The sequence below is a fragment of the Athene noctua genome, chromosome 5, assembly GCF_965140245.1.
Source record: "Athene noctua chromosome 5, bAthNoc1.hap1.1, whole genome shotgun sequence".
NCBI classification, from domain to species: domain Eukaryota; kingdom Metazoa; phylum Chordata; class Aves; order Strigiformes; family Strigidae; genus Athene; species Athene noctua.
Genome location: NC_134041.1, coordinates 43004308 through 43015933, shown reverse-complemented (window position 1 = coordinate 43015933; position 11626 = coordinate 43004308). Strand labels below are relative to the sequence as shown.

Genomic DNA, 11626 nt, shown 5'->3' with positions numbered 1-11626 from the left:
AAAGCGCTGGAACCAGCTCAGACTCTTCTAGAAAGGGAAATTTTTTGTCCTGGGGTTGGGTAGCTACTTTATTGTCTTTGGGTCAGTGTTTTTGACCTCTTGTTCGTCATTGTTTTTGTTGGTTTTTTTCCAGGTTGAAGAGGAAGCTTCCACTATACACCTGTACCAGTGACATCCAGCCAGCAGCCCAGCTTTGCCAGTGCTCTGGCTTTAGCAGTGGGCCACAGCTCCAGCCAGACTTACTGCTCCCAGCTGCAGGTCATGCATGGCAGGTGAATCTGTGGCTGTCCCTGGCCAGCTGGATAGTCCTGCAATGGCCAACAGGCCTCAGCTGGGGTAAATTTAGGCTAAGTCACTCTGAGAAGTTGTTCACTTTAAATTCTGCCCTGCAACCACAGATGTTTCCAGATGTGCAACTTGCTGGGAATTACGACTTGTCCTGACAGGCTCAATGCACAGAGATTTTGGACTGTTGTGTTTCATACGCCCCTTGTGCTCTAATATAGTGCCATTTGGCTTGGCATAGGCTTGAGTTACAGAGACTTGAAGGGAGTGGTTAGTAAGGCAACTGAAAAGACTACTCACAAAATAGCTTCAGCATGGTCTACAATACTGATCCCCAGACAGACCGAGGTGGAGGAGACCCCAGTGCCAGGAGTGGTTCAGCCACCATGCTCACTGAAATCTAATCTCCTTGCTATGGCAGCCAGTAAGAGGCCTGTGAAAGCTATAACTTGACTTACTTTTCCATCATTAGCTATGACCTCCCTCTGGCTGCTTACTCCAGTCTCAAAGGATGGGACCCTTTCTGGAGGGAAGACCCATCTTTCTGTTTTCCTGAGAAGAAATTAGCATGTAGCATTACTTGTGTTTTACTTACTATGTTTATAAAAGTGGAAACACCTCCTGAATTTCTCTATAGGTTCTGCAGGGAAGTCATGCTTCCATATTGCATTATAAGAAATGCAGTGGAAGTGTGTTATACTCAGTTGATTTTTTTTAATGTACGGAGGCAAAAGAAACTTCAATTCAGAATGAGTATATGCTTCTCTTTTTCTATTCAACATCCATAGTGCTATAAATACAAACTGCAGGGTACTTTCAGAACTACAGGCCTTTAAGACCTCTCAAGGGAAAACATCACACCAAATTAATCTGCCGTCAAGTGGAAATTCTATATTGTTTGCATTTGCCAATGTTCTGTATGTGGCTGTAATTGCACTGAAGCAAATATCTGCTTTGAGTTCTTCACAAGATTAAATGTGGCCAATTGGGCGTAAAAGAGTAATCGAAATGCAGAGCTGCTGCTTTGGATTTGTTAGAGGCATTGCTCATTTTTGCTCTGACATGATGACACTAGGTTCTGACTTTCTGTTAAAACAGGGAAATTTGGTGAATGTGATTTGGAGCATCGGGTTGCAAGCCAAGAGGAGAACGTTTCTGTCTGGCACTGCTGCTGCCCTGCAGCGCACCAGCCGGCAGTGTGCCCTAAGCATGCCCCTCGCTTTACATGGGCAAGGGGACACCTTCCTTCCCTCTGAGCAGCAGTGAGGCTGTCGATAGCCCTGCCCCAGGCTACTGCGTCTGGCTGAGACCTCCAGTATTGGCTCCTGAGGATTTCATGGTCTTTTTAAGCTCTGAGTGTTTGCCATAGATTTGAAGCTAAAAGGACTTGTGCAGGTCTCAGCAAGACCCTCTGCGGCTTGTAATAGAGGGAGTCCAAGCTCTGAGTTGGATCCTGGCTAGTGTCACCATGTCAGACTAAAGGAGCATGTCAGCTTGCAAAACCTGAAGTCTCACCCTATGCCAGCTGGATGTGAAATGTTAAAGATTTGCTTAAAACCCTCATGCTTTCTTTTTCTTTTTACTAGTTTAGCTGTTTTCCCTCTTGCCATGTAAATGCAATTATAAGCAAGTAAAAAGCCTTTTTTCAAGTTGACTGTGCTGCTTTTTACTTCTGCATGAAAACCCAACTGCTCCCTATGCCCTGCCCAACAGGTAGTTAATAAATAAACAGGCCCAGGAGGGCAAAACTGCCAGTTTGAATCCTCTTTATTTCACTTTCTTTCCAATTAGTGGGCTTATCCAAAAAATACATACCAAACTCCTACCAGCTTGCTCATGCTCAGCCATTTCACAAGGAGTTTCTCGGTGCAGCTACAGAACAGTCCTGAAAGCATCCTTGCACTGTCTTCAGTGAGGGCAGCGTATCTCAGTCTGGTGCCAGAAGACATAGTCCCTTGGCTTTAGCAGGTTTCTGTTCCTCTGCCTTTCCCCCTTCCTAACTGGAGATCCAACTCCCAAAGCTGCTTGAGGAAGCCAGAGTTGGGACAGATCCCTCTGTGTGAGCGCACAGTCTGAATGGCCTCAGAGAGGGACATATCTTCACAGATCATTAGGAAAGCGAGGACAAGAGCTGCAGATCGACTGATTCCCATTGCACAGTGAACTAGTACTTTGCCTGGAAAAAGGAGAGAGATGCAGTTATGCCAGGAGGCCAGATGGTGCTGGAGCAGAGATGGAAGTGGTGCTGATACTGGGGTTGAGCAAGTCGGTGTGCTCAACCCTGCAGAGCAGACCTGGTTGGGGAACAGTGGGGTTTTTAATAGATGGGGACAGAAAATTCATAATTGTATTCCAGGATCCATGACTGCTTGTTTGAGCTTAGCTGTCAGCCTGATGGCATGTCTTTAGCCCTCCTGCCCATCCTATCATCCATGGTATCCCTGCTTGCTCACATGTGCTTTTGGGATTGATGTACTTACTGGCAAAGCTTCAAGTTTTCATACTTGAAGGCCATGCTATGGCAAGCAGCCTTGGTGGGTTCCTTACTAACAGAGGGCCTGGAAACTTGGGATTTCCAGTGTGTAATGCCCAGGAGTGCTTGCTGCTATTACAGGAACCCTCCTGGTTTTCCACAAGCTTTTTTCTCCTTTGCTTAGGGCAGTAATGCTTTCTGAGAGTGCTGATGGCTGCCCAGACTTTGTTGGAAGTGTGTGAGAAAATGGGTGTTACCATTAAGAACAGCTCCTGTTTGTATATGCCATTTGCATTAGCTTATTTACTGTTTTTTTTTAATTTCTATAGCCTGCTCTGTGCATCTATAGTCACTATCCTCCCCTAATGACCTTCTGTATTAGGTACTAGAAAAGCAATTTATGAAATGCTTTGAGTTCCCCAGAGATTTCAATGTGAGGTGTGCACGTTCATTAAGAGTAATATTGTGAGTCCTTCAATGTTGCTGTAAGCGAGCCTCAGGGAAGACCTTCTCAGGGATCCAGGAGTACAGCTCACTCCTCCTCTCTGCTCTGCTTTTGGTTTTTCTGCCGTGACCACTAATAGGAGCAGCCTGAGAAACGTAACTCTATATCATGACTGCTTCCCAGGTTTCTAATGTGTGTCTTTGACCCATGCTGGAAGGAGATAAACACTTTTTAAAATGCTCTAATGTGAAATTAAAGGGAATTTTGTCAAAAGGATTGCTTTAATTTGGAAAAGTTCAGGTTTGTAGTCCTTTTCCTCTGGATGTGAACAAAGAGCTCATTCTGGAACCTGAAAACCTGCATCTTGTAAATATTGTAAAATGCTTCAACTTTCATAGAAATTGTATGACTCAATGAGAAATTTTTAATTGGAAAAAAAATGTTCTGTTGTTCTACTCAATTATAGATCTGCCTAAAAATTTCCAAACTCTTTCGTCCTTTGCTGCAGTCAGACCTAGTCTTTTCACAAAGACCATGGCTCAACAATTGGGCATTATTAAAGTAACCAGTGATTATAATCAGATTTGAGCTTCTGACCACCTAATGGACAGCTGTGTCTCCCATTAATGCAGCTGAAAAAAAATATTGTCTTTTAGGCATGAAAATGTCAGAACACTTCTTCTCTGAAAATCTTCAGAACTTTGAAACTAAATTTTCTGCATTTTTAAAAATTTTTATTTTTTTAGACTCACATTCATGGTCTCTTATTTATTAATTGTATAGCTGTACCAAAAGCAATATAACAACAATACAATTTATATCCAGAAAAAGATGTTCTTCCTTTGGAGATGGAATAAAGTATCTCAAATGCTATTTCTCTGTAAAATGTGAGGAGGGGTAGAAAGAATGGACAACTTTTCAGGGCTAGTTCCTTGTTTTGTTTGTGCTTGCAGCATCTTAATTTCTCTTTTACCAGGGAGAGAGACAAAAATATCTTTGTTGGATGATGAGTTCAGATCCAGCCAAAAACCTCAGACTGATTGCCCCCATCTCCCTGGGTGCTAATTCTGGGTACTTTGTGTACAGCTTTTAATCTTAAATGCATTTTGCTTGTGACAGAGTATTTATTTAGCAACAGTTCCAGTTCTGACTAATGACATAGCCACATGCTCAGAGAGCATGAGCATGTGTTGTAAAAACCTGCTCTGGCCAGCAGGTTGAGAGAAGTGTTGAATTCCACAATGTATGTGACACAGCCACCTTTCATTATCCTGGCATGAGAAATCTGATCTCAGCCCTAAAGATAGACATGTCTTCAGCAGAAATAAAGGGACAAATACAGTCTCCAAGGAAGCAGCGAAAAAAGCTCTGGTGACAGCAGACTTGGACTGGACATCAAAACCTTTGAGGGAAGGAAGAGGTTTTTCCAATATAATGTCAGTTTTGCAGAATTAGAAGATCAAATGATTTCTATTTGTGTTCTTCCATTCAGATACAGCCTGAGATACTGGTGCCATTATTCAAGTTAAATTACATCTACCCCTCAATTCCATTAACTCCAGGGGATTCTTGGAAGTGAAGTCCTACTTTCTATAGGAATATGGAGAAATGCTTTGAACCCCTGCTAAAAGACAATACTAATTTGAATTTTCACTAAACTTTTCTTCGATGTGCTGCAGTATCATTAGCCTTCACACCAACCTTGTGAGATATGTATTCTATATTATCTTCCCAGAGGAGGCACTTCAGACACACATAACCCAAGTCTGAGATTTTCAGAGGAATGTAAAGGAGTCAGGAGTGCAATATCTCTTTGAGAAATACTGTGAATAGGGGTAAGTCCAAAAGGTCTTTGGAAAATCCATGCTTCAGCAGGCCTAACTGTAATGTAAGGGCAGGGACTGGGGAAATTCAGACACTTGCCCTAATGCGCACCTCAGACAACAGAAGCCAAGGAACAACATGTTCTGAAATATTTGGAACCAGAACCACTTTAATTTTATTTGTTTGTTTGTTTGTTTGTTTGTTTAAAAACTTCTAAGCTACCAGCACTCTACAACTAAAAGAAAAAGAAATTATATTTATGGCTTGAACTGCACCAGGGAGGGATGGGGGGACCAAACAAAAAAACAACCAAGAAGAGATGGCTTTGATGTTGGATTTGATTTTTAAATCACTAATATTTTGAAGTTCAATCTAAAGTTGGCCAGAAATTGGATGGGGGACAGACTTGCTGTTCTGAACTGAATTTCTGTAAAACTGTACTTGGATCCATTTTTTTTCCACCCAGATGGAGCCTTCTTGGAAAACGCTCAGCCTCACCTGTAGTCCGGAACTGAAGACTGAGCTGAATGCAGGTATGGATGCTGCCATTAAATATTGCCTAATGTGTTTTTGTTGTGGACACAGAAAGCAGAAAAAATTCCAGGTTCTTACTTGTATAGACTGAAGTTCTACCGTTTTAAATCCAACTCTGTGTCTGAGAGGAGGAGGTGGTGAGTAAGAACACACTGAATTTTCTTCCCTGCTTCTCTGGTTTATCTGCACTTCAAGAGTCCTCCTAGATCAACATTAGCTTTAGAAGGTGTCTCAGCAAAAACCTGGACAAGCCCCAACTATTGACCATGGACTTAATCTTCACGGCTCTCTAATACACTTGTTCCCATGAGGATGCAGATATATTATCTTTTACATGTGCACTATCTATTCCACATTGTTAGCCCTTGTTTCAGCATGCACAGAGGTTATGATAAATGCTGGTACACTGACAGTAAAATGACTGTTTGTTGCAGATAAATCAGTCCTGTGAAATGATTTAATTAACGTAAAATTGCTCTAATGAAAGCAGATTTGAATTTACTATGTGATTATTTGTAGCAAACAAATTGAATGTTAAACTTGAGTCAGGAAACAAAAGCTGTGTTGCTATTTGGTTCTGTTTACAGGCTCAGACCCTTGTCTTTTAGCAGTAGCTGTAAGTGGGTTAAGCGACACTCTGCACCCACCATGATATACTGCATTTGACTAGCACCCAAAGCATGTCTGCACCATGTGGGCTGACTGCAGCGGGCTTGATAACAGTGCGTTGTGTCACCCTCTCACGGGATGCAGCCGAGATGCACCATCCCAGCACTGAGGCTCAGATTCCCAAGTGATTGCTGGATCACAGCCTAGGAAAGCAGCACTCAGAGGCACTGGTGGTGCATGCCCCTGTCATAGGGTGGGCAAGGAAGTTATTACCACAGAATCCATGCTGCAAACCAACATCCTCCAACTCTGCCTTTCCTGCTCCCATCTGTTTTGACATATAGTGCAAAAAAGAAGTTGGACTGATCTCACATTAGAGGGCCATGTTGCAACCTTCTCTCTGAGCATGTAACAGGATCCCTTAGGAATAATGGGATTAACTGAGGAGAAGTGGGGGCACTTAGCTTCTGGCATTATTAAATCTTGCAATCCTTATTTGAAATGTTGCACTGCACATCTCAAGCTACTTTTTGCAGAGGCAGACAATAACTGTCATCTGGCTGGGATTTGTGCAGAACAATAACACTTGGTTTTTAACAACGGATTATGGATATTATATCCAGCTCATGCCTGCTCTAACTCTACTGACATCAAAGAGTTTGCACTAGGGATAAAGTTTGCACATTCAACTTTGTTGGCCAAATTCAAGTTGGGAAATTCAATGTTGTTGAACAAATCAGTCATTAAAACACATAATATCTTATTGTCCTTTTGCTACTCATCATTAACTGAGCTAAATGTCCTGAACTAGCCCTTGCTTTCTTGCAGGATGGATTCAGTTTGGCTTAAGACCAGGCTCCAGATCCATCACCCAGAGTGAACACCCTAGCTGCCCTCACTCCATTGAATCCAGCAGAAATATGCTGCTCAGCAAAAAGAGAGCTCTGCTGGGCTAGCGATCCCCAAGAACTCTTCCCACTCCACCGTGGTCTCCTCATCTCCTGTTACCTTTTAACCACTGTCCTGTAGCCAGGTGTAGATTCAGTTGTCTATTTCTTGATTAATCCAGTGTCTATTTTGTCACAGCTGAAAACAGCAAGAAGCCTAGGGAGAACTTTAAATGGTAGTGTGTCCTCATGCCTTCTGGAACAGGTAAGGGCTGTCATCTGCTGGAAAGTGGGAGGACAAACTGATGTATGTAATGCACCTATGGCAGAGTCAAGAGAGAGGATCCTTTTCTCCTAAATTAAGTTTCTTTCATAACTACCACCAACAAGAAAGCAGCAGGAAAGGGTGCCTAGCTTTTCATTTACTCCACTGAATTGGAAGAAGGGAAATGCCTTTGAGAGGGTTTGCCATTTCAGGAAGTTAATGGGTGATTTTAACCTGCCTGTTTTAAACATGTTCAGAGATCAATGAAAGGAGAAGCTTGGGAATCTTTTTCACTGCACGGTGTTAGTTTAATAGTTTTCATGGCATGCTTTCATCTGCGCTCTCAAGTTCTCTTTCCCTCTCTTTTCTGTTAGACTTTACCAAACCCTGATGACTTACACTTAGGTTTAGCTGCACTCCAGAAAAATGCAAATAGTACAGATAGCCATGCAGAGGGGCAAGATTGATATTCAAGGAGTTGCCTCTTGAGCATGAGGGAGAAAGCCAGTACTCCCCTGACACTATGTTTTGCCTTGCAGAGAAGGGGGCAGATTGGGCATCTGCTTGCTCTTGGATGAGCCTTCCCAAACAGCTCTGTTATGTGGGCAAAGGAACAGGAAGGCTGTGCTGAAGGAAAGGCAGCCAAGGAAGCAGAGTTCATAAAATAATGCTTATATGGCATGGCTACAATAGTAGTGCATGTATTTCTTAATCTGTACAACAACAAAGTTGTTGAAGTCATTCAGGGTGTGACGCAGCCATTGACCATTGTGACAGGAATAGCTCCCAGTTAGGAGCACGTGAGTGCATGCTCCCCTGCTTCCTTCTGCACATGCTCACATTCAGGTTTGAAGAAATTGCCTTAAAAATAAATTCCTTACAGCACCAAAGAGATATTCAGTTCAGCTGAGGTAGAAATCTGGAACAAATCTGTCCATGCTGTTTTCTGGACTTCTGGTGTAAAGCATCAAAATTTTTCCTCAAGCATGATGGAAGTAACAGTTCTTACTTAATTCTAATGAGTATTTGATTTATAGTTTTAAATATGTTTGTGCCTCATATAGTCTTAACTTTGACTTATCCTCCCAGGTGAAAAAGATAATCTAATTCCATTTAAAAAAAAAACATGTTGAATTTGCTTGTAATAGTTAAGCAGCAGTCTTCAATGACTTCTCAAACAGAAGTGCCTCATTACATCCTGAATTTAATATGAACAGGCCTCTTGTCACCTGGTATAATCTTTTGTTCAGCATCACTGCTTATAATAAATGCCATTTTTTCTTCTTCTTTTAAATGATTTGAGTAACAATCCCCTCCCTGTCTCATCCCTGTATAGGTCATGAGTATTTAGCTGCTAAATTTCTGTACCTCAGAAAATTATGCTTCCAGAACATCTTGTTTATATATTTTCTAAACTGTTGCGCTTTCCTTAAAATGATGAATGTCAGCAACAGCTGGACTGTATATGATTGAATTTCACCTTGTCTCCATTCCCAGAACCCTGCTTCCATATGGAATTCAGTAAAGCACTATCTAAAAGCATGGGAGGAGGGATAAATATGTACTCTGGACACGATGAATTCATTGTGTTAGCCTTGAGCCCTAACTTGTTCTGCATTCATAATTTTCAGTATTTGGGCATCTTGCAAAGCACTGGTTTTGTCTGCTTTTGCAGCCACCACGATTTCTCTGTTGTTTTCTGTCTTTTGTCAATTGATTTGGAACTATTTTTTTTTACACATGCATGAAAAGATCTTGGATCTTACCTTTCTCTGGAGCACCACCAATCATTACTTCAGTTGCAAATCACCTATGCTGTAACAGAAATGAGTGCAGATCCAAATTCCCCAAATATGTTAGTGGTTTTGGAATCCAAATGTAACCCTCAGTTGCAGAAATGCAAATACTTTCTAACAGGATGGATCAAGACCTCCAAACAGCAGTAAATGCTGAAGTATCTAGCATGGAGGTACACTATTTTCTGTTATTGTGTCTCCCTTTCCTAGCTTGTATGGTGTGGATCATATCTACTAGCTGCATATGATTAAGCTGGGTAGTTAGTATTTTAGGACCCTCATTGATAATAAAGCTCACCATGATGTGGGCAAAACTGTTTGCTGAGTGCATAACTTCTCTTTAAAAAAATCACTTATTTGTGAGCGGGTACCTGTACAGTTTTGTGGCACAGTGGAGACTTGCTTTTGTAAGGGTTTGTCCTTCATGATAATGATCCCCCACTAGCCCCAGGCCTCTGGCATTGTACCTGGCCTGTGTTGAGCGAGTCCAAGGATTTTGTTATTTTCCTATTTCAAGGTTATTCTCCTTCTAGCAACAGCATGACATTATCTCCTGCTGGCGGTGTTGCTTAGGTTCTTGTCTACAGAATTGTTTCCCAGCAAGTTCCTCCCTACCCTGCATTTGTAGGACTTGCACAGATTGTAGCACTATAGTTGATTCTTGTTACTCAGATATGATGCTTGCCATCCCAGCTTTTATTTTAAACCCCATCACTAATTTTGAAAGATCAAGTGTATATGTGCCTCCTCCCAGGTCAGTGTGTCCCTATAGGTAATAAAGGATACTTGCTATTTTGTCTTTTGCTAATAAATAGCACTAAGTATAGGGAAAAGCCCTTGGAAAGCCTGTCCAGTCCATCCTTCCCTGTTTCAGGGGAAGAGGGGAACTCCCACTCACTGTGGGAGTTCAAGAGGCAGGTGTGATGCTACTTGGTTTGGGTATCTCCATTTTTACCCATATCTGCCAGTGTTTGGTTTATGCCAGATATTATTTGATAACTTGCTAGACTTGGCTCCTATGCAGAAGATATGCAGTGTGCACAGATGGTGCAGTTACCTCTTGGGGAATTCAGTGCTGCTCTTATGTACTGAGCAACTGGGTAGAAGTAAATGCTGAGGTCAAAGCTTGGGTTGTCCTCTGCTTCCACTCCATAGTAATCCACAGGCAGGTCTTTGTAGAACTTGGGTCCGGTGTCAATGCGAAATCGCCCAGCAGCAGCATTCACAACATGGGAGATGCCCATTCGGCTCAGCTGTGCTTTGTCACGAGCAATGTACCTAGAAGAAGGACGGTTTGCCTGCTGCATTACAATGCGGGGTAGAACATGCTGCTGATGGTGCAGTTTGTTAAAACCATGTGAAGTTGTAGTGGCTATTTTCTGACAGGTTGATCAGGTCCAAAGCATAGACCAGAAGTGGCTTGTTAAGAAACTGACTTTTACATTTCCCGCATTTTTCTCCCAAACATCAGTTTAGGTTTTTCTTCTCAACTCACAAAAAATAAAAAGGTGGTGGTGGTATTTCTGTACAAAGCAAAGAGTCTTCTGCTGTTTGTTTTTTCATCAAGTCACCTCTGCTGAGCATTCATGAGTTCAGGGGACTGATGTCACCTGGCAACACGAGGTAAAAACAAGGCTGATCCTGTTTTACCTAGCTCTGGCAAGACTGCCTGCAGTAACGATGCCATGGCCTCACCAGGCTCTTGCAGCGTGAGACTCCTGTACTAATGCAGGAAGAGAAATCAGGAGGGGGGATATTCTTTTTGGATACCTAGGATGCCTTTTCTCTACGCTTACAGCATCTTGTGCACGGTTCAGCCTTGCTCCACACTTAGACTTACTGTGAGGGGTCCCCAAATCAGTGCCTATTTCTCTTTCTTTAAACAAAGAGTGGAAGGTTTCAAGGGAAATAGGGTGGGGGCTAAGCGTTGCATCAATACTTCCAACCCTTCCCTCTCTCTTACAGGTCTCCCACGTAAAGGTTTGGCCAGACTTCATCCACGTGCCCCGTGGGGTGTGCACGTGTCCAGAGCAGGCGCTGCAGCTCCTCCAGGGACGGTGTTCTGTCACTGTTCTGGCTGCCCAGCGTCTGACTTGAGGCACTTCTTATCTTGGGGCGCAGTAAGTCCCTGCTGCACAGGGAGTCCCAGGCCATCCTGAAAGGTGGAGTGCAGACGTTCACCACCAGCCAGAGACTGAGGTCACTCTCTCTTCCTCTCACCTCCCCTTACCCCCTCGCAAAGCTCAACGACAGTTCCAGTAATAAGCTTCTGGATACTCTCTCTTGTCTGTTTATGTGCTTATCACAGCAGAGGCCATGACTGGACTTGGGAATACTGTTGCAATCTAAACTATGATAGTCCTAAACAAAGACAATCAGTGGTTCACATAGTTCCATGTTGTGGTTCAGACAATGATTTCAAAGCCTGTGCTTTTAAAATAAAGTTTTATATTATTATGGCAAATTGGAAGCAAAAGCTTTTGCTAACTGTTATCCTCAGGGCCTCAG

At 42.7% G+C, this 11626-nt stretch overlaps 1 protein-coding gene across 1 annotated transcript; it reads right to left on the bottom strand.

Moving 5' to 3' along the window:
• Positions 1 to 2129: 2129 nt before the first annotated feature.
• LOC141961426 (dual specificity protein phosphatase 13B-like) lies at positions 2130 to 11272 on the bottom strand. The gene is made up of 3 exons (XM_074908316.1): positions 11082 to 11272; positions 10176 to 10396; positions 2130 to 2461 (listed from the first exon to the last, which is right to left on the bottom strand). The coding sequence occupies exons 1-3, from the start codon at positions 11270 to 11272 to the stop codon at positions 2247 to 2249; spliced, it is 627 nt and encodes a 208-aa protein (XP_074764417.1). The 3' UTR covers positions 2130 to 2246.
• Positions 11273 to 11626: the final 354 nt, after the last annotated feature.